This window comes from Carassius carassius, chromosome 28 (genome assembly GCF_963082965.1).
Source record: "Carassius carassius chromosome 28, fCarCar2.1, whole genome shotgun sequence".
In the NCBI taxonomy this organism is placed as follows: Eukaryota; Metazoa; Chordata; class Actinopteri; order Cypriniformes; family Cyprinidae; genus Carassius; species Carassius carassius.
In genome coordinates this window covers 30,619,125-30,642,385 of record NC_081782.1, presented here as the reverse complement: position 1 = coordinate 30,642,385, position 23,261 = coordinate 30,619,125, and the positions used below count along the sequence as shown (strand labels likewise).

The 23,261-nt window shown below is 39.4% G+C and overlaps 2 protein-coding genes across 3 annotated transcripts in view; one reads left to right on the top strand and one right to left on the bottom strand.

Moving 5' to 3' along the window:
• med17 (mediator complex subunit 17) overlaps nt 1-4,702 on the top strand; it is a 13,952-nt gene extending 9,250 nt beyond the window's left edge. For both annotated transcript variants that reach the window (XM_059514996.1, XM_059514997.1), the window contains 9 exons: nt 471-607; nt 683-764; nt 1,153-1,305; nt 1,878-2,008; nt 2,097-2,281; nt 2,497-2,634; nt 2,773-2,890; nt 4,123-4,282; nt 4,372-4,702. In XM_059514996.1, coding sequence (XP_059370979.1) covers nt 471-607; nt 683-764; nt 1,153-1,305; nt 1,878-2,008; nt 2,097-2,281; nt 2,497-2,634; nt 2,773-2,890; nt 4,123-4,282; nt 4,372-4,580 — 1,313 coding nt within the window. In that variant the 3' untranslated portion in view covers nt 4,581-4,702. The remainder of the gene's footprint in view (nt 1-470; nt 608-682; nt 765-1,152; nt 1,306-1,877; nt 2,009-2,096; nt 2,282-2,496; nt 2,635-2,772; nt 2,891-4,122; nt 4,283-4,371) is intronic.
• A 719-nt stretch (nt 4,703-5,421) lies between these two features.
• Nucleotides 5,422-10,145, bottom strand: LOC132108545 (V-set and transmembrane domain-containing protein 5). The gene is made up of 4 exons (XM_059515245.1): nt 9,830-10,145; nt 6,146-6,472; nt 5,908-6,051; nt 5,422-5,684 (listed from the first exon to the last, which is right to left on the bottom strand). Exons 1-4 carry the CDS (start codon nt 9,900-9,902, stop codon nt 5,644-5,646), a joined length of 585 nt encoding a protein of 194 aa, XP_059371228.1. The 5' UTR covers nt 9,903-10,145; the 3' UTR covers nt 5,422-5,643.
• Between the last annotated feature and the right edge of the window lie 13,116 nt (nt 10,146-23,261).

Here is a 23,261-nt window from a genome sequence, read left to right as displayed (position 1 = left end):
GATTGTCGAAGTAAAGTCAGAATATCCTCCTCTCTGAGGTTCACGAAACGGTCGTCCATAAAATGCACTGCTGTTCTGTTGTAAGTGATCTTAAAGATTCCTAAATGCATCTACTTTCAGAAGACCAAATAAAGTGCTTTGTCTTTCTCCTAGATACACACACATCTCTCTGACATGACTGCTTCAACACTAACTGTGTTACTGAAACCACGTTACTTCTTTCTTTGCGTGAACATTGGGCAGCATTACACAAATATTTCCACACAGTGATGTAGAGATGTGGGGGGGGTGTTTAAACGAGGTGTTTTAGGGGGCGTGCACGAGCCTTAACTTTGATAAAGAATTTCTCTTTGTGTTTGAGACTTTAGTATTTACAACTTTACAGATCTTCTTCATGCACCAAAAGCTTGTAACACTCCAGAGAGAAAGGACAAATGTAAATTGCATCTCATGACCTCTTTAACATGCAGGGTCTCTGTTCCCTCATCACGGCACGTTTGAGGTCATCAAGAACACAGACCTCGACCTAGATAAGAAGATCCCCGAGGATTACTGTCCGCTCAGCGTGCAGATCCCCAGTGACCTGGAGGGGTCGGCGTATATTAAGGTGACACAGGTTCTAGATGAGCTGGCATCACATGCTGTTTTTCACCTGATGAACCGTGTGTGTGTGTTTCTCCAGGTGTCCATCCAGAAGCAGTCTCCTGATATCGGAGACCTCGGCACAGTCAGTCTCTTCAGAAGACAGCCCAAAGCCAAACCTGGTAAAGACCGCTAGAGCGACCGATGAGAAACACTGCTTCAAACAGTACTTACTCACCTTTGTAGATGTGTGACCCTGGAGCACAAAACCAGTCTTAAGGGTTTCTTGAAACTGAGATTTATAATAAATGATCTCTCCATTGATGTGTGGTTTGTTCGGAGGACAATATTTGTCTGAGATACAACTATTAGAAAATCTGGAATCTGAGGGAGCACAAACATCTAAATATTGAGAAAATCATCTTTAAAGTTGTTCAAATGAAGCTCTTAGCAATGCATATTACTAATTATAAAGCCAATGTAATAAAACATAAATCACACACTCACTTTTTTAGTAAAGAAAGGCTTCCCTAAAGACCAGTGTTCTCCTGAACGTGTCTGTTCTCTCAGCTTCTCAGATGTGGCATCTCAAGCTGGAAGCGGCTCAGAATGTGCTGCTGTGTAAGGAGATCTTTGCTCAGCTCTCACGTGAAGCTGTTCAGATCAAATCACAGATTCCTCACATCGTGGTCAAGAACCAGATCATCTCACAGCCCTTTCCTGGTATTTACATGCATGCATTCATTCAGCAGACGCTCGTCTGATGAACGCTGTAACTCTGTTAGTAGTAATGCATTGTGGGAGTACTCTGTTACCAGAAACACTCGACACTGAGGTTGCATTAGATAAAGCTGGTTAATGCATTCATTAACGATGAGCAACGCATCTGTTACAATACGTAAATGTTGAAATGAACAGTAACTCAGATTAATAAATGCCTTAAAAAATAACGTTAAGAAATGAAGTCTTATTATAAAGTGTTACTGTATCAATGCTCCATATTTGATATTATAATCAGTGTGTACATGTAACAGAATCACATTTAATTACAAAATGCATGTAACTGTAATCTGTCACAGTTACTGATAATAAATGTGTACTGCTGTAACATATGAGACACCAGCAATGTTTCACGAGTCTGTTTGGGTTTATGTCTATGCTTTATTTTTACTAAAGCATTGTTAGCATGTGTTTCCTGTTATAGCTATGCAAAGATCATAGCTAGTAAACTACTGGATCTTATCTGTATTTAACCTCAGAACTAACTGTCTAACTGTGTGTGTGTGTGTGTTCAGGTCTGCAGCTGTCCATCTCTCTCTGTCACTCCACTGGAGAGAAGAGAAGCCAGAGAGCCTCCCCGGAGAAGAGTAAACCAGACGATCATCTGTATGTGTTAGAGCACAACCTCCACCAGCTGATCCGAGAGGTACAGTCCTGTCACAGCAGACGCACGAGTCCAGAGCGCTCCTCCTGCTCACCTGTGTGTGTGTGTGTGTGTGTGTGTGTGTGTGCAGTTCCACAAGCAGACGCTGAGCTCGGTGGTGATGCCTCATCCTGCCAGCGCTCCGTTCGGTCACAAGCGCTTGCGTCTGGCGGGACCCATGGCCTACGACAAAGCAGAGATCAGCTCGCTGCAGCAGAGCGAGGGACTCCTGGAGAAGATCATCAAACAGGCCAAACACATCTTCCTGAGGAGCAGGTGAGCATCTACTAATCCTGCATGAGTACAGTGTAGTTATGGAAGGTGACCTGTAAAAACGAGTGTTCGACAGACTTGTTTCAGCATCCAAGCTAAGAACGAAGAAAGTAGGGCTGTGAAAAGCTATGATTTGTGTCATGCATATGTATTATGTATAGGTGTGTGTATATTGCAGTATATATTGGCCAAAGCTCAGTGAAGTGTGTCTGTTTCAGGACGGCGCGGACCATCGACACGCTGGCCAGTCGTATAGAGGACCCTCAGATCCAGGCCCACTGGTCAAACATCAACGATGTGTATGAGTCCAGCGTCAAAGTGCTCATCACCTCGCAGGGATACGAGCAGATCTGCAAGTATGACCTGATAACAGACACCAGAAACACAAACTATCCATAATGCTTACATCTTAAAATATAAAGGCAGGTATGATGATGAAAAAAGCACAGTGAATGATCCCTGCATTAACCCTGAGTGTCTGATGTGCTGCTCAGGTCGATCCAGCTGCAGCTGAACATCGGTGTGGAGCAGATCAGGGTGGTGCATCGAGACGGCCGCGTCATCACGCTCTCACACCAGGAGCAGGAGCTGCAGGACTTCCTGCTGTCACAGGTGCACAGACACAGAAGTGTGCTCATCTGACATCAGGACCAGTGTCTCATCAATGGATGCTCTGCAGTGAATGGGTGCCGTCAGAATGAGAGTCTGATAAAAACATCACAATAATCCACAGCACTCCAGTCCATCAGTGAACATCTGGAGAAGACAAAAGATGAAACACATCCAGCATTAAGATGATTTTAACTCAAACACATAGAGTCTATAATCCATAATAACACTTCCTCCAGTGAAAAAGTGTTCTGGTCTGAATCAGGAGAGAAATCTGCACAGATCAAGCAGCATTTAAACAGATCTAAACTAATGTTTTGATGTGAGAGTCACATGCACTTTTCCACTGGAGGAAGTGTTATTATGGATTATATACTCTATGTATTTGAGTTAAAAACATCTTGATGGATTTATTTTTTTGTTAATACTAATTTCATATGGTTGATAACTTATTTATCTTATTCTACTTCATATTAGATTTTTAAATAGCAATTTTAAGAAGCTTATAAACATACATTTTTGAATTTGAAAGATGAAAATGATGTCATTGCAAAGGTAAAAAGAAAATATTCACATTTCACCTTGTATTACAAAGGTACATTTTTGATCAGAATTTTAGATTTTTGATCAGAAGGTGCTCCTAAATAGTTTTATTATTAGGACAAGTGCTCCTAATTACAAGAAGACAAACACTGCTCTTAAGCTGGGTGTGTGTGATGGGTAAAGCTGTGGAATGGGCTTTGGCCGAGGAAACATTTTCAGTCAAAAGATTTTTATTTAGTTTTTACTTAAACTCCCAACTACTACAACAATTATTACAAATTTTGCTTAAAAGAATAATCATACAATATGCAATTTCTTCCATTTTAATGTTAATGGTAGACCCTTTATTTGCCAAAAAAATGAAGCACTGTACTGTAAATTAAAACTAACTCACATAGGCCAAGATCGGTTCAAAGTATCGGTTATCGGTCTACTTGATCTGTAATAATCGGTATCGGCCTTAAAACACATCTCGATCAACCCCTAGTTTGGACTCTCATTCTGACGGCACCCATTCACTGCAGAGCATCCATTGATGAGACACTGATGCAGTGCTACACTTCTACAAACCTGATGAAGAAACAAACTAATCCTGATTTTGGAAGAACACGTTTCAAACAAATCTTAAATTTTTCTAAACTCTGGGTGTAATAATGTCATGATGGGGTGTGTGTGTGTGTGTGTGTGTGCAGATGTCGCAGCATCAGGTACACGCTGTGCAGCAGCTGGCTAAAGTCATGGGCTGGCACGTGTTGAGTTTTAGTAATCACGTGGGCCTCGGCCCCATCGAGAGCATCGGGAACGCCTCTGCCATCACAGTCACGTCTCCCAGCGGAGAGTACACCATCTCAGGTGAGTCTGAGCCAGCGGTGATCTGACCTGAGGCCGGAGCATGGAGATCTATAAACAGTAATGCATGATGAGCTTCTGTCTGTCTGCAGTGCGCAACGGTCCAGAGAGCGGCTGTAAGGTGCTGGTTCAGTTCCCGCGCAGTCAAGCCAAAGAGCTGCCCAAGAGCGATGTGCTGCAGGACGCCAGATGGACGCACCTCAGGGGGCCTTACAAGGAGGTGCACTGGAGCCGCATGGAAGGAAGGAACTTTGTGTACAAGATGGAGCTGCTGATGGCGGCCCTGACCCCCTGTCCCTAGAGCCCACTGGGGTCTCACCTTGATTTGATGCATCTCTTCAGCGCTTGATAACGCTCTGTCATTTATCTAAAAGGCTAGTGATGGCCAAAACACTTGTTGGAAATAAAACATTTGTACTACCAGCTCTGCATTCTTTCTTTGTTGTGAGAGCACATGTGTGACCTTGGAGCACAAAACCAGTCTTAGGTGTCAATTTTTGGAATTCGAGATTTCTACATCATCTGAAAGCTGAGTAAATTATCTCTCCATTGATGTGTGGTTTGTTCGGAGGACAATATTTGTCTGAGATACAACTATTAGAAAATCTGGAATCTGAGGGAGCACAAACAATCTAAATATTGAGAAAATCATCTTTAAAGTTGTTCAAATGAAGCTCTTAGCAATGCATATTACTAATCAAACATTACGTTTTTGTCTATTTCTACAAATATACCCCAGAGACTTCAGACTGCTTCTGTGCTGCAGGGTCATATTTGTACAAACAGAAAAAAGCAATCCTTCTGTACACTGGAAAATAAAAGGGAAACTGGTTAAAGGAGAAATCCAGTGCAGGTAATCATCATTATGCAAAGATATTTATTTATTTATTTTGGGGGGGGGGCATTTATTAAATATGCATTTTTTTATCTAAATATTTGTTAGATGTTACCATTTAGCAATCACGACACTGAGCCATATTTAAATCCTTTTGTTTCATAAGAGACATAAACATAACAGGAATTTCACTAGGATTGGTACCTGAACCACAAATAGAAACTTGCCCCTGCAATATCCAATGATTTTTAAAAACATTCATCCATTAAAATAAACACACAAAGAACATTCATAAATTTCCCACCATCTGGTACTTGAGAGGACGTCCTATGACCATTTATATGTATAATAACACATGTACAAGTATGTGATTGTCCTGCTGCGGTCTGCAGTTCAGTGTTGATGTCTGTGTGATTGAACATGTTGATCTACACTCGTCTGAGACTGTCGAGGAAAATGAACGCTTGTGGCAGATGTGAAGTTTACCACTCATCTGGTCAATCACTAATCAGAAGGAGGCCGGTTCTGTTCATTTCTGTCCCAGTGGCTGTAGTTCAGTCTCACTGTGCTCTGTGCAGAATGCAAATACAACGGTTCAGTTTCAGTTGCAAATCAAAAGTAAGATTACATCTTATCTCATACATCTTTAAACAGTCATGTTCTGCCAAACACTCTTTCTGATGGATCAAACAGCCTGGGCTGCCATGCACATTCAGGACATGTAACATAACACAGATGTGGGACAACGAGTGCATTTCAATAAATGTAAATGACAGTCAGTGTAGTTTGATACCTGGCAAGCGTCTCTGTTGTCTGCAGGTCTTTATGATGTTGTGTAGTTTATTCAAGAGCCACATGCACAGCATCAGAAATACAGCCAGCGTGCCCAACACAATGATGAACACGATAAAGTACTGAATGTCCTCATACAGCACCTCTGAAACATACAGGTCAAACACAGGATAGATGGAAGAAAGCATTACGTCTGGGGGTATTTGTGTCTCTACATATATCAGAAACGGCATGCTCACCAGTTACAGTCAACACCATACACACGTCCTTGCTGTTTCCAGACGGTTCAGTCACAGTGATGGTGTAATAGCCAGAGTCTTGTAGACGTAGGTCTGTTATGGTTAGAGAGCCGTTGGGGTGAGTCTGCACTCGTCCCTCGTACATTTCCGTCACGTTTGCAGTGCAACCGAGCATCCAAGCTGCAATGCTTTGCTGTTTGCTCACAGAACTGAACATCCATCTGATTTCTGGAGTACCGGTGCATGTGATGTCCACAGAGAAAAGAGCACTTCCCTGAACCGGTGCTGTGATGGGGCTCCTCGACACCTGGATGGTGATGGCCTGAGCTTCAGAGAGAGATTTAGTGGATGTTAACATACTTCGTTTGATTATATGCAAAAGCAGCATTTATGGGCTAGTCTTAACCATCGTTGGTTTGTTGACTTCCAACAAATTTAGGAAAAGTGGAGATATCAACACTGTGACACTATAAAGCTTTCAAAACATTGCTCTGTTTGTATGACGATGTCATATAAACTAAGAGCAGACACAAACTAATCTCTCAGTTGCATGACACAGATCAACAACCTCCTTCATTTCGTCATCACTAAGTGTCAGGCAAGCAAACGAGTGCATTCGGACGCTGAGTGTGTTAGAAAGGCTGTTCACACCATCTTCTGTCAAGATGCTGACTTTCTGACTTGGGCATCATAGTTACGATACTCTTGTAGCTTCAGTCCTGCCTCATAAGCAGATTTTTTTAAGGCGTCACAAAGAGGAGGAGTCTCTGTGTAACAACAGCTAATCACTGGTGTTCCTCAAGGTTCTGTTATGTTCCCTTTTTTTTTTCCTTCTTTCTTCATTTACGCAACCTCACTGGACACAATCATAGAAGCACATTGCTTCTTTTACCACTGCTCTGCATAAGATACATATAACCTGATGATCCCACTCCTTCAGCTCGTATCTCTACCATGCTTTCAGACGTCTCAGCTTGAACGAAGGAGCATCAGTTCCACCTCGAACTTGCAACGACAGAGCTCCTTAAACATAATAGTTAACCACAAAAATACTACTCAACTAGTGTCTACAACACTAACACCAACCAGGACTACAATCAAATGCTCCCTCCCTCCAGCTACAGTCACTGAACAAGCAACATGTTTTATCCTACACAACGAGGCACAAATTCACTTTCCATACGCTTCACTCTCTCTGTTCCTCTTGAAGCTGCCAACCTCCACCCAAAACTTCCATCACACCAATCAAGAAAAAAATAATCTTTCTCCATTTCTCCAGTTTTAACGAGTTACACAAACTCCCATCAAACATGCTTCTGCATCATATTCCCCCACATATTGAAGGTGTGTCCCTCACACTGTGGATGTAGATGGGGTGAACTCTCGATAAGATTCTTTAGGGGAAGACACCAAAGAATGGAAACATCCAGCAGATGTCCACTCAGTGTCTAACCCAAGGGTGCCAAAATCAGTTGCTGGAGGGTCTGAGCACTGCATAGTTTAGATTCAACCCTAATTAAACACACCTGATCCAACTAATTAAGTCTTTCAGGCTTATTTGAACGCTACATGGTATGTGTGTTGAAGCAGAGTTGGAACAGAAACTCTGCATGGCTCCGGCCCTCCAGGAACTGAGTTTGACCCCCCTGGTCTAATCTTAGTTAATGATTAGTCCTCTTTAAACCAGGAACAAGGGATACATTAAGACCACATTAAAGGGATAGGTCACTCAAAAATTAAAATTCTGTCATCATTTACAGTTGGTGGTTCCCATTGACTTCAGTAAGAAAATAAATACTATGGATGTCAATGGGAACCACCAACTGTTTGATTTCCAGCAATCTTCAAAATATCTTCTTTTATGTTCCACATAAAAAGCAACTCATACAGGTTTGGAACGACATGAGTAAATGATGCCAGAATTTTCATTTTTGGGTGAATTATCCCTTTAACTTCTGCAGAGTACATCAGTGTCATACAGGCTCTGGTCAGTTTTATGGCTTTATAAATGAATATTTGAAATCCTAAAGTTCATATTTCCTGCGTCACAACCATGATATGTCAACACCATGCTCTGATATATGAGGAAATGATTTGAAATGTTCAGATAATTGAATTCTCCTGAAGCAGGTTCTAGTAGCATCTCGCATCAACAGAGAAAACAAAATGACTACTACATGAGTGTTTGATTTTTCTAATAATGTTTAAATACTAAATATATCTCTTTTGTGGACTGCTGGTCACCACTTCTAGTAGAGTTTGGGTTGAGGGAACACATAACACTGAATAAAACATGTCTGTACATAATACTGTCCGTTTGTGTTCTGATTATATGTGTTCTGATCATTTTTAGATCATTTGTTAAGATGTTTAAATGTGAATATTAAGATCCTGTTGAATGTAAATAGAAAGAAGAAACAACCAATTGTTTTATTTGTTCATTTTACTGTTTGTAAAAGATACCTTGTTACCATAGCAGCAGACATACAGTTCTGAGATGAGAATCATTCATGTTCCAATGACATAACAAAATACTTAAATGTGAATCGTGAATGAAAGCTTTATAAACAATAACATACAGTTTGTTGTATTTGTTTTAATACAGTAATTGATTGATTCAATGTATCTGATATAATGACTACAAATTTCATAATGATATATTATATTTGTTGAGGAATTGTTGGTCCCATGTGAAAACGTAATCTGTCTGCTATGAGAATGTGTTTTAAAAACATCTTAAATTGCTTTAATGCAAATTAAGTGATGGCAAGTTAAAAAGCACATTCTGATAAAAAAAGAAAGTTGGGAGGTTGCATCATAGCATAGTTTAGCCTGTATGCAAGATACAAAAATGTCCTCTCATTTGTCTGAACTGTTTTGCACTCGTTTTTTCCCACTTCTCAAGAATCAGTGTTATTACCGGTGAAATGATCCTTTGCTAAGCCCTGCCTTAAAACACCTGACCAATCCTAGCTCAGCAAATATCCCCATTTCTGTTCCTGCTCCATTCCAAAGAAAGCTTGGCTCTGAAACACTGTTTTTAATACAAATACCAAGTGACAGGAGAGTGAAAAGTGAGGCCGAAACAGGTTTGTCTGGCCTGACACATTCAGTCTCGATACCAGAATCCTTCAGTACTCACTTCAGCTGTAAGTCACATACGTGGCAGTTTTAACAGTGTTCATCATGTGACGTATGTTCAGGGCTTGAAGCATTAAAACAGTATTATGCCACTGTTATACGGTGCAATATTATATTAAAATGCCAAAAACTGCAGCACTAAATTCACACAGAATTACTATGACCTTTATATAGCGATTGCAGAGAAATCGTGTTTAATCCTAGAAAGTTTCGTTTGAAAGGATGCATAAACAAATACCTTAACAGTTCAAACTAAAGCACTGTAAACACAATATTACTGTTCTTAATATGCATTCATGTGATTACTTTTTCTTTAGTCATAACACCTTTGCACAAATGTTTATCTAATCGTGTGAATGAGGACTAACATTACTTTGGTAATCTCTAGGTTTCTATATAAAGTGATTTATAATGACTACAAACCCAAATCCAATCCCTTAAAGTATACTTTTGTCCCAAAGCATATCTTTGTAAAATTAAACAAAACTCAAAATAAACACATAAAAGCAGACGCACACACATTAATACACTGTATATACTTACTGTAATGACAGAGACAGAAGATAAGGTAGAGTATTTGTGTGTTCTGAGAGCAATGAATCCATGCGGGCCTCATTAGACTGATTCCTCCATATATCTATATGCAAGTAACATGTGACTGTGTTTATAGCTCAGTCATAACTCTAGACTTTCACCCTGTTTTTCTCTGCTACCCCTTCTCCTTATGCCGCTCTTTATCTTCATCTCCCCTGTTTATCTTTGCTGCTGTAGTTTTCTCTTTCCCTTTCAGTATTCTCTTTTGCTCTTTTTCCTGTCTGTCCGATCTGCAACGTATTCACTTACAGGACTGAACAATGATACTGATCAGACCGGTTTAGCAGCCGGTGACACACACACACACTCTTTCTCTCTCTCTCACACACATACTCTCTCTTTCATGCACACACACACACACTCTCTCTCTTTCTCTCTCTCTCTCTCTCTCTCTCTTTCTCTCTCTCTCTCACACACACACACACACTCTCTCTCTCTCTCTTTCTCTCTCGCTCACACACACACTCTCTCTCTTTCTCTCTCTCTTTCTCTCTCGCTCTCACACACACACTGTCTCTCCTCTCTCGCTCACACACACACTCTCTCTCTTTCTCTCTCTCTCTCACACACACACTCTCTCTCTCTTTCTCTCTCGCTCTCTCACACACACACACTCTCTCTTTCTCTCTCTCTCTCTCGCTCTCTCACACACACACACTCTCTCTTTCTCTCTCTCTCTCTCTCTCTCTCACACACACACACACTCTCTCTCTTTCTCTCTCGCTCTCTCACACACACACACTCTCTCTCTTTCTCTCTCTCTTTCTCTCTCGCTCTCACACACACACACTGTCTCTCCTCTCTCGCTCACACACACACACTCTCTCTCTTTCTCTCTCTCTCTCACACACACACTCTCTCTCTTTCTCTCTCGCTCTCTCACACACACACACTCTCTCTTTCTCTCTCTCTCTCTCTCTCTCTCTCTCTCTCTCACACACACACACACTCTCTCTCTTTCTCTCTCGCTCTCTCACACACACACACTCTCTCTCTCTCTCTCTCTCTCTCACACACACACTCTCTCTTTCTCTCTCTCTCTCTCTCTCTCTCTCTCACACACACACACTCTCTCTCTTTCTCTCTCGCTCTCTCACACACACACACTCTCTCTCTTTCTCTCTCTCTCTCACACACACACTCTCTCTCTTTCTCTCTCTCTCTCACACACACACACTCTCTCTCTTTCTCTCTCGCTCTCTCACACACACACACTCTCTCTTTCTCTCTCTCTCTCTCTCTCTCTCTCTCTCTCACACACACACACTCTCTCTCTTTCTCTCTCGCTCTCTCACACACACACACACACACACTCTCTCTTTCTCTCTCTCTCTCTCTCTCTCTCTCTCTCACACACACACACACTCTCTCTCTTTCTCTCTCGCTCTCTCACACACACACACTCTCTCTCTCTCTCTCTCTCTCTCACACACACACTCTCTCTTTCTCTCTCTCTCTCTCTCTCACACAAACACACTCGCTCAAAGGGTACTCTGTACACTTGGACACGGGAAATGGTAGAAAGGCTGACACTGTTGATAGCTTCAAAGTTTACATTGTCTTCTACAAGTCTTTGCTGGATTTCACGCAGTCGGATGACATTGTTTTGACGGATCATATGAACAATGAGAGCCTCTTGCGGTTGGGAGAACCCTCATTTGGTTCTCTTGCAATTCTACACAGTAATCTTTCAGTCACACAAATTAGAAAAACAATAGATTTACCTGTTCTCTTCTCTGAATGACCTGATTATGGTGGCCACAGAGAATCTGGACAAATTGGGTTGTACTCTTTGTCCTGCTTCCCTCATTGTCATTCCATGAACAAGAACATGGTCTATCACAGTTGCCCGAATTTGATCTGAAATTACTCTTCTTGGTCTTGCTCTTCGTTGTCCTTGTACTCTTCCTCCTCGTTCGTCACCTCTTACATGAACTCTTCCTCCTCTTCCTCCTCCGCTCTCACATTGTTTCCATCCATTGTGGTATCAACACTCAACACACCTGGGCCACCTGTACTGGCTTATAATCTAGAACTGATTTGATCACATCATTAGAAACAAGTGCGAATAATTTTGAGTAGTGTGTAAACGATGACAGCTGTGTTGTGGTTGTGTTTAACTTTTGCCACATGTATTTACCATTTTGCAACACAGTGCAAAATGTGTTTTAGTGAGTAAGAATGTGTTTAGAGTTTTGGGGAGCAAAACAAATCAACATCAGTTTTTGGGGAGGAGACTGAAATAAACTCTGGGTTTACCGAAGAAAACCTGCTCCTGACCAGGTTAGGTTCATAGAGTAAATAACTACGGTAACTGACTCAGTATAAGTTAGCTCTCTTTCAGAAACAGGCTTGACTTACCCTGCTTTCTCAGGTTTAACAAGCCTTCCATTCTGTAACAGAAAACCTACAGTTTCCCTTATTTCAGGGTTAACATACTCAGAGTTTTCACTTGACCTCCTTTCTGAAACGGGCCCCTGCACACTCGCTGTATTGGCTTTTCTTCTGTTTGTGAAAGAAGACCAGGCTAACAACAAGATCATAGAACTAAGGATCATACAGTTGCTTCCTGAGTCACAGATCCTCAACTGAAGTGCAGCCCAACTGGAATGAAGCAGAGACGGTCCAGACAACCACACCTGTAGTCAGAGGACCCGGCATGGCAGATCAGGACAGCAGAAACACGGTCAGGCTCTGGACTGGGACTCATAATAATGCCGGCTCACAAACACAAACTGCATAAAGCGAGAGGGCGAGAAGCACGTCACTCTCACATTAAACAATTCCCGGACACAGACAAGAACAGAGAACAGGGAGAAGTAGGCAGCGTGATCAGCATGAAGACACAGAACAGGTGCTTGTGCAGGTGCATGAACACCAGCGGTAACAGTGAACAGCTGAAACCAATGAGAGATTAACAATAGGGGAGGAAAAGACACCCAGCAATTAGGTAATCAAACCTGGCTCATGACAGAAAGCAGGTGAAAACCACTGAATCAGTGTTAAAAAATACTTGATTTGTCTATGTTAATTGCATTAAATTAATATCATTTTTGCTCCCACAATTAATGTTGAAAAAAAAAGACATTTCAACAAACCAGCATTATTGTGATGAGTGTTGGCTTTAGACTCTGCTTTTCATTGAGTGAATGCCATTTCAGTGTGAAACTACAGTGTATTATCTTATTACATTATAACAATGAAAACCTAACAATAAAGTACAAAGAGCCAAGAGCCCAACTAAAACAAACACAGATCACAATAATGGTGGTTTATTGACGTTTCAAAAAAATTTTTTTCAACATTAATTGTGATTTTGCAACAAAGGTGATTTTGATTTGATTAAATTAACATTGACAAATCAACTATTTTAACACTGATTCAATGGTTGGTTGCTATCATGGTGTAAGCTGAATGTGTGTCAAGGTTAATTTGCAAGGCATTGTCACAGTTTTGTGGGGCTTATATCAGAACGGATGAATTTATCTTAAAATGTATCTTTCTGTGTAACTAATGCAAATGACAGAGATAATGCACATGACTAGATTTACACAAGCAAGTTCAACGAACCTTTGCACTTTAAGACAATAAACAAAGGTTAGTAAGGAGATTTATTCACTGTTAAACATCTCTGTTTTTCATTAAAACAGTGCATTCTGGGTAATATTAATCATTTTTGAGAAAGTACACTGTAAAAAATTGTGCCGTTAAATAACAGTAATTTACTGACAGCAGGGGTGCCAGTAAAGTACTGTTAATTTACAGCTTTCAGTCATTAATTTACAACTCTTATTTTTTACAGTATTTCACTGTAAATTCTACCATGGAAATTGACTCCACTCCCACTGCTTCAAACAGTTCGAGTTTAAAAGCTAGCATTCCTACGATGTTAGTACTATGAACTTATTTCATCTGAGTCCACTGAGAAGGAATATTTCTTAATATAAAAATGCAAACATTTAATGTGTATTAGTAAAGAAACTAAAAACATGACTTTTACTCAAATCACTGCAGCTCATTGTCAGCTGTAGCACACATGTATGTGCTGAAGAACTTAACACAGAGATCACCACTGTATCAGCGACTCCACATTTACTGTCTTTATATAAAGCAGCAGAAGATCAGAATTTGAGGCTCATCGTTGACTGAAGCACAGGCTCTACTCTCCAGCACAATGGTGAACCACAAAACTACATGAAACTAACAGATCTTCAGTATTTACTCTCTTTATTAGTGTATAACTTTGCATAACTTTTTTTCTATGGATGTTCACAAATATTTTAGTCAAATTAACTTTTTTTCATTTGGTAAATCAGACTTTTACGTTTTACAGTATATTACTGTTTTTTTCCTTGACTTAACGGCACTAAACGGTAGAAAAACACTTTTTTGCTGGCAACCATTAATTAACAGAAACAAACTGTAGAAAAACAGTTATTTACTGGCAGCAGGGGTGCCAGTAAATTCTACAGTATGTTTCCTGCAAATTAATTACAGTTTATTACTGTTAAATAATGTTTCATGCTGTTTTTTCTTCATCTTAAATCTTTAACCCTTTAAACCCCACAACAAAATCCTTAGTTTTGAATGAACACTTATAATGTGTGCACACTACAGAGTGTTTGAGTAACACTGAATCAGTGAAGTTAATGAGATAATTCTGTGATTAATTGATGATTGAGCATTAGTGATGAACACCTGCTATTAACAAACAGAATCACTGAAGGAAAGAGAAACACAAGAACTACAACTGACTTCAGCCACAGCCTTAGATGAAATCAACTGAAATAAAAGAATTCATCAAATCTCTCAAGATCTGATTAAACATCTCCTAAAACAGCTTCACCAGATTCACATTACTAACCAGACCAACTTTATTTCTGTCAGATGTCTACAGAAGATCTTAATGAGAGTTACAGAGGTTTAGGTGGGTTTTTTTCACTACCATGATGGAGATCAGTGTTTACTTTAGTTGGGCTCTTGAACAGTGACTTTTTTTTTTTACATACTGTAACAATGTGTCTTTGGAACTTGTTATATAAAGTCAGCTGCAAAGAAAACCTGGTATTGTTGTACAAATATACATTCTCTTATTTCTTATCCAATCCTGTGTCCCTTCTCTTATTGAATGTTGATACTACAGCAAAATAACACCGCTGAGCCATAAGTTATGAAAGACTTAAGAAAATATCAGTCATTTAAAAAACAAAAAAACTTTTTTGAAATTTAGACAGACACATCAAGAATCAGTGTATGAATCACAACAATGGTGACAATCCACAAAATAAAAATAAACAGTTTAGTTCTGAACATCACAAAACATGCTACTAAAACTGAAGACAAAAAATGGTATATGTGAGGATTTCCAGTCAGGATTTAGACCGTATCATAGTACTGAGACTGCTCTCCTTAGAGTTACAAATGATCTGCTCTTGTCATCATGGAGTACCTCAAGGCTCAGTACTAGGGCTTTATATATTACCCTTGGGAGATATCATCAGGAAACATGGTGTTAGCTTTCACTGTTATGCTGATGATACTCAGCTCTATATTTCTTCGCAGCCCGGTGAAACACACCAATTTGAAAAACTAATGGAATGCATAGTCGATATAAAAAACTGGATGACGAGTAATTTCTTACTGCTAAATTCTGAAAAAACAGAGGTGTTAATTATAGGACCTAAAAACTCTGCTTGTAATAACCTAGAACACTGTCTAAGACTTGATGGTTGCTCTGTCAATTCTTTGTCATCAGTTAGGAACCTAGGTGTACTATTTGATCGCAATCTTTCCTTAGAAAGCCACGTTTCTAGCATTTGTAAAACTGCGTTTTTCCATCTCAAAAATAAATCTAAATTACGGCCTATGCTCTCAATGTTAAATGCAGAAATGTTAATCCATGCATTTATGACCTCAAGGTTAGATTATTGTAATGCTTTATTGGGTGGTTGTTCTGCACGCTTAGTAAACAAACTACAGCTAGTCCAAAATGCAGGAAGCAGAACCAGGAAGTATGACCATATAAGCCCGGTCCTGTCAACACTGCACTGGCTCATTATCAAACATTGTATAGATTTAAAAATATTGCTTATTACTTATAAAGCAAGCCCTAAATGGTTTAGCACCTCAGTATTTGAATGAGCTCCTTTTACATTATAATCCTCTACGTCCGCTACGTTCTCAAAACTCAGGCAATTTGATAATACCTAGAATATCTAAATCAACTGCGGGTGGCAGATCCTTTTCCTATTTGGCGCCCAAACTCTGGAATAACCTACCTAACATTGTTCGGGAGGCAGACACACTCTTGCAGTTTAAATCTAGATTAAAGACCCATCTCTTTAACTTGGCTTACACACAACATACTAATATGCTTTTAATATCCAAATCCATTAAAGGATTTTTAGGCTGCATTAATTAGGTAAACCGGAACCGGGAACACTTCCCATAACACCCTATGTACTTGCTACATCATTAGAAGAATGGCATCTACGCTAATATTAGTCTGTTTCTCTCTTGTTCCGAGGTCACCGTGGCCACCAGATCCAGTCTGTGTCCAGATCAGAGGGTCACTGCAGTCACCCGGATCCAGTACGTATCCAGACCAGATGGATCAGCACCTAGAAAGGACCTCTACATCCCTGAAAGACAGCGGAGACCAGGACAACTAGAGCCCCAGATACAGATCCCCTGTAAAGACCTTGTCTCAGAGGAGCACCAGGTCAAGACCACAGGAAACAGATGATTCTTCTGCACAATCTGACTTTGCTGCAGCCTGGAATTGAACTACTGGTTTCGTCTGGTCAGAGGAGAACTGGCCCCCCAACTGAGCCTGGTTTCTCCCAAGGTTTTTTTTCTCCATTCTGTCACCGATGGAGTTTCGGTTCCTTGCCGCCGTCGCCTCTGGCTTGCTTAGTTGGGGTCACTTCATCTACAGCGATATCGTTGACTTGATTGCAAATAAATGCACAGACACTATTTAAACTGAACAGAGATGACATAACTGAATTCAATGATGAACTGCCTTTAACTGTCATTTTGCATTATTGACACACTGTTTTCCTAATGAATGTTGTTCATTTGCTTTGACGCAATGTATTTTGTTTAAAGCACTACATAAATAAAGGTGACTTGACTTGACAAAAGCAAAATTATAAGCACATAAGAATTCAAGAAAATAAGTGAACAATTCAGGGGCATAATTTATTCATGCTGCAATGCATGCTGGGATTCATTGATGAGTTTTATCCTGTGCTGGGACCCAGCATGCATTGCATCATGAACCTTGTGATTGTCACCATTGTTGAGATTCATATGCTGATTGTTGATCTCTCTCTTTGAGTGTTGCCGACGCTGAAGCTCAAAATATTTCAAGCCAACCTGCTCTTATATCCCTGTGTTCTGGTTATCACATTACTGTTCAATCTTATGAAATTAAAGAAAAATAATTATGTTATACACTCATATATCTCAAAATATTCTAGCAATACTTTAAGTCAGTTTAGTAGGTCAGGAGCCCAACTAAGTAAAACACTGATCTCCACAATGGTAACGTCAAACGAAACAGTAAAATTATCATCTAAATCTCTGTAATTCTCAATAAGATCTTTTGATCTCTGATCTGATAGAAAGAAAGTCAGTCTGGTTAGTAATGAGTGAAGCTGGTAAAGCTGTTTGTTGATTGTTTAAATCTTCAGTTGATTTCATCTAAGGCTGTGGCTGAAGTCAGTTGTGGTTCATGTTGTTTGTCTTGTTTCTCTTTTCTTCAGTGATTCACCCATTTTTTTTTTTTTTTTTGCAATAACAAGTTCCAAAGACACATTGTTACAAACGACAAAAAAACCTTAGTGTTAAAAAGTCACGGTTCAAGAGCCCAAACAAATAAAACACTGATCTCCATCATGGTAGTGAAAAAACACCTACACCTCTGTAACTCTCAATAAGATCTTGTAGTTGTTTAATCAGATCTTGAGAGATTTGATGTATTCTTTTATTTTAGTTGATTTCATCTAAGGCTGTGGCTAAAGTCATTTGTAGTTCTTGTGTTTCTCTTTCCTTCAGTGATTCTGTTTGTTAATAGCAGGTGTTCATCACTAAAGCTCAATCATCAATTAGTCACACAATTATCTCATTAACTTCACTGATTCAGTGTTACTCAAACACTCTGTAGTGTGCACACATTATAAGTGTTCATTAAAACTGAGGATTTCGTTGTGGGGTTTAAAGGGTTAAAGATTTACGGCAACAAACAGTTTGTTGCCATTAAGTCAAGGAAAAAACAGCAATATACTGTAAAATGTAAAATTGTAAAATTGGTCAGATTTACCAAATAATAAAAAAAAGTTAATTTGACTGAAATATTTGTGAACATAGAAAAAAAGTTATGCAAAGTCATACACTGATAATGAGAGTAAATACTGAACTCGACTGTATTAATGTGTGTTTGCACAAGAGAGATCTGTTAGTTTAATGTAGTTTTGTGGTTCACCATTGTGCTGGAGAGTAGAGCCTGTGCTTCAGTCAACGATGAGCCTCAAATTCTGATCTTCTGCTGCTTTATATAAAGACAGTAAATGTGGAGTCGCTGATACAGTGGTGATCTCTGTGTTAAGTTCTTCAGCACATACATGTGTGCTACAGCTGACAATGAGCTGCAGTGATTTGAGTAAAAGTCATGCTTTTAGTTTCTTTACTAATACACATTAAGTGTTTGCATTTTTATATTAAAGGTCCCGTTTTTCGTGCTTTTTTGAAGCTTTGTGTTTACAGTGTGCAATACAATGTGTTTATGTTTCGTGTGTAAAAAAACAGTATTTTTCACACAATTAACTTATCTGTGTACCGCTGTTTTCACTGTCATAAAAACGGGCTGATGACTTCCTTGTTCTATGAAGTCCCTCCTTCAGAAATACATAACGAGTTCTGATTGGGCCAGCGGTTTCTGTGTTGTGATTGGACAGAACGCTGCCCTCGTGGTAACAGGATTGGACTAGTTTTGAGAAGCAAGTGTTGTGCTGGAGATGTACTTATAATCACAGGAGCGTTTTTACTGAGGAGATGCGCATGAAAATCCCATTCGATTTTTTTGCACAGCCCTGACATCTAATTAACAAAGCTAAACAGCGTTGCCCTTTGTGTAATAAGTTACAGAAACTGCTAAACGCACCAATTTAAATAATAAAATACACTTATCGGTTGTGGTCCATAAACAACGCCTTCTCCAGACAAATAAGGAACTGCTCCATCTTTCAGGAATAATCTTTGTGTGAATCCAGCATTAAACTGATTGAGATTGAGGAAGCTGTCCTCAGCAAAATGTGCTGCACATAGTTTTACATGTGGATTATAATTTTCGGGAACCGAGTTAAACATAAATTGTAACCATTAATCTCCAAGTACAGCGTCCCTGGGAAGCCCAAACAAAGATGATTGGACTCCGAGATGAAAATAACAGCGTTTCGACGACATGGCGACAAACACAAACGCAGCTCTTCCTCTTCTCCCGTCGGAGCACAACAAGACCACGCCCCCTTTTTGTGTATTCCTGTGGGCGGAGGTTACTCAAAAAACTTTTAGTGACGTCATTACTGCAGGAACTAGAGGGGTGTAGTCCAAACGGGTCGTTCGATGTAGGTGAATTCTGTTAAATAAAATATCTCGCTTGGCATTGAACTTTGAGCTTTAGAATTTTACAGATATTATTTATACTCTAACAACAACATTGCACACTAACTAAAGTTTAAAACATGGGATCACGAAGAAGGGGACCTTTAAGAAATATTCCTTCTCAGTGGACCCCGATGAAATAAGTTCGCAGGACTAACATTGTATGAATGCTAGCTTTTAAACTCGAACTTTTTGAAGCAGTGGGAGTGGAGTTAATTTCCATGGTAGAATCATGGTAAAACACTGTAAAAAGAAAAAGAGTTGTAAATTAATGGTTGAGAGCTGTAAATTAACAGTACTTTACTGGTAATGCCTAACAGAAACAGAAACAAACTGTAGAAAAACAGTTATTTACTGGCAGCAGGGGTGGCAGAAAATTATACAGTTTGTTTCCTGCAAATTAATTACAGTTTATTACTGTTAAATAATGTTTCATGCTGTTTTTTCTTCATCTTAAATCTTTAACCCTTTAAACCCCACAACAAAATCCTTAGTTTTGAATGAACACTTATAATGTGTGCACACTACAGAGTGTTTGAGTAACACTGAATCAGTGAAGTTAATGAGATAATTCTGTGATTAATTGATGATTGAGCATTAGTGATGAACACCTGCTATTAACAAACAGAATCACTGAAGGAAAGAGAAACACAAGAACTACAACTGACTTCAGCCACAGCCTTAGATGAAATCAACTGAAATAAAAGAATTCATCAAATCTCTCAAGATCTGATTAAACATCTCCTAAAACAGCTTCACCAGATTCACATTACTAACCAGACCAACTTTATTTCTGTCAGATGTCTACAGAAGATCTTAATGAGAGTTACAGAGGTTTAGGTGGGTTTTTTTCACTACCATGATGGAGATCAGTGTTTACTTTAGTTGGGCTCTTGAACAGTGACTTTTTTTTTTTTTTACATACTGTAACAATGTGTCTTTGGAACTTGTTATATAAAGTCAGCTGCAAAGAAAACCTGGTATTGTTGTACAAACATACATTCTCTTATTTCTTATCCAATCCTGTGTACAGCAAAATAACACCGCTGAGCCATAAGTTATGAAAGACTTAAGAAAATATCAGTCATTTAAAAAACAAAAAAACTTTTTTGAAATTTAGACAGACACATCAAGAATCAGTGTATGAATCACAACAATGGTGACAATCCACAAAATAAATAAACAGTTTAGTTCTGAACATCACAAAACATGCTACTAAAACTGAAGACAAAAAATGGTATATGTGAGGATTTCCAGTCAGGATTTAGACCGTATCATAGTACTGAGACTGCTCTCCTTAGAGTTACAAATGATCTGCTCTTGTCATCATGGAGTACCTCAAGGCTCAGTACTAGGGCTTTATATATTACCCTTGGGAGATATCATCAGGAAACATGGTGTTAGCTTTCACTGTTATGCTGATGATACTTAGCTCTATATTTCTTCACGGCCCGGTGAAACACACCAATTTGAAAAACTAATGGAATGCATAGTCGATATAAAAAACTGGATGACGAGTAATTTCTTGCTGCTAAATTCTGAAAAAAACAGAGGTGTTAATTATAGGACCTAAAAACTCTGCTTGTAATAACCTAGAACACTGTCTAAGACTTGATGGTTGCTCTGTCAATTCTTCGTCATCAGTTAGGAACCTAGGTGTACTATTTGATCGCAATCTTTCCTTAGAAAGCCACGTTTCTAGCATTTGTAAAACTGCGTTTTTCCATCTCAAAAATAAATCTAAATTACGGCCTATGCTCTCAATGTTAAATGCAGAAATGTTAATCCATGCATTTATGACCTCAAGGTTAGATTATTGTAATGCTTTATTGGGTGGTTGTTCTGCACGCTTAGTAAACAAACTACAGCTAGTCCAAAATGCAGGAAGCAGAACCAGGAAGTATGACCATATAAGCCCGGTCCTGTCAACACTGCACTGGCTCATTATCAAACATTGTATAGATTTAAAAATATTGCTTATTACTTATAAAGCAAGCCCTGAATGGTTTAGCACCTCAGTATTTGAATGAGCTCCTTTTACATTATAATCCTCTACGTCCGCTACGTTCTCAAAACTCAGGCAATTTGATAATACCTAGAATATCTAAATCAACTGCGGGCGGCAGATCCTTTTGCTATTTGGCGCCTAAACTCTGGAATAACCTACCTAACATTGTTCGGGAGGCAGACACACTCTTGCAGTTTAAATCTAGATTAAAGACCCATCTCTTTAACTTGGCTTACACACAACATACTAATATGCTTTTAATATCCAAATCCGTTAAAGGATTTTTAGGCTGCATTAATTAGGTAAACCGGAACCGGGAACACTTCCCATAACACCCTATGTACTTGCTACATCATTAGAAGAATGGCATTTACGGTAATATTTGTCTGTTTCTCTTTTGTTCCGAGGTCACTGTGGCCACCAGATCCAGTCTGTGTCCAGATCAGAGGGTCACTGCAGTCACCCGGATCCAGTACGTATCCAGACCAGATGCTGGATCAGCACCTAGAAAGGACCTCTACATCCCTGAAAGACAGCGGAGACCAGGACAACTAGAGCCCCAGATACAGATCCCCTGTAAAGACCTTGTCTCAGAGGAGCACCAGGACAAGACCACAGGAAACAGATGATTCTTCTGCACAATCTGACTTTGCTGCAGCCTGGAATTGAACTACTGGTTTCGTCTGGTCAGAGGAGAACTGGCCCCCCAACTGAGCCTGGTTTCTCCCAAGGTTTTTTTTCTCCATTCTGTCACCGATGGCGTTTCGGTTCCTAGCCGCCGTCGCCTCTGGCTTGCTTAGTTGGGGTCACTTCATCTACAGAGATATCGTTGACTTGATTGCAAATAAATGCACAGACACTATTTAAACTGAACAGAGATGACATCACTGAATTCAATGATGAACTGCCTTTAACTGTCATTTTGCATTATTGACACACTGTTTTCCTAATGAATGTTGTTCAGTTGCTTTGACGCAATGTATTTTGTTTAAAGCACTACATGAATTAAGGTGACTTGACTTGACAAAAGCAAAATTATAAGCACATAAGAATTCAAGAAAATAAGTGAACAATTCAGGGGCATAATTTATTCATGCTGCAATGCATGCTGGGATTCATTGATGAGTTTTATCCTGTGCTGGGACCCAGCATGCATTGCATCATGAACCTTGTGATTGTCACCATTGTTGAGATTCATATGCTGATTGTTGATCTCTCTCTTTGAGTGTTGCCGACGCTGAAGCTCAAAATATTTCAAGCCAACCTGCTCTTATATCCCTGTGTTCTGGTTATCACATTACTGTTCAATCTTATGAAATTAAAGAAAAATAATTATGTTATACACTCATATATCTCAAAATATTCTAGCAATACTTTAAGTCAGTTTAGTAGGTCAGGAGCCCAACTAAGTAAAACACTGATCTCCACAATGGTAACGTCAAACGAAACAGTAAAATTATCATCTAAATCTCTGTAATTCTCAATAAGATCTTTTGATCTCTGATCTGATAGAAAGAAAGTCAGTCTGGTTAGTAATGAGTGAAGCTGGTAAAGCTGTTTGTTGATTGTGTAAATCTTCAGTTGATTTCATCTAAGGCTGTGGCTGAAGTCAGTTGTAGTTCATGTTGTTTGTCTTGTTTCTCTTTTCTTCAGTGATTCACCCATTTTTTTTTTCGCAATAACAAGTTCCAAAGACACATTGTTACA

Coding starts and splice junctions, on each gene's coding strand:
- LOC132108545 (XM_059515245.1), bottom strand. CDS start 9,902: ATGAGGCCCGCATGGATTCATTGCTCTCAGAACACACAAATACTCTAC. Junction 6,052..6,145: donor TATGGTGTTGACTGTAACTG/GTGAGCATGCCG, acceptor TGTATGTTTCAG/AGGTGCTGTATGAGGACATT. Junction 5,685..5,907: donor ACAACAGAGACGCTTGCCAG/GTATCAAACTAC, acceptor CATTCTGCACAG/AGCACAGTGAGACTGAACTA.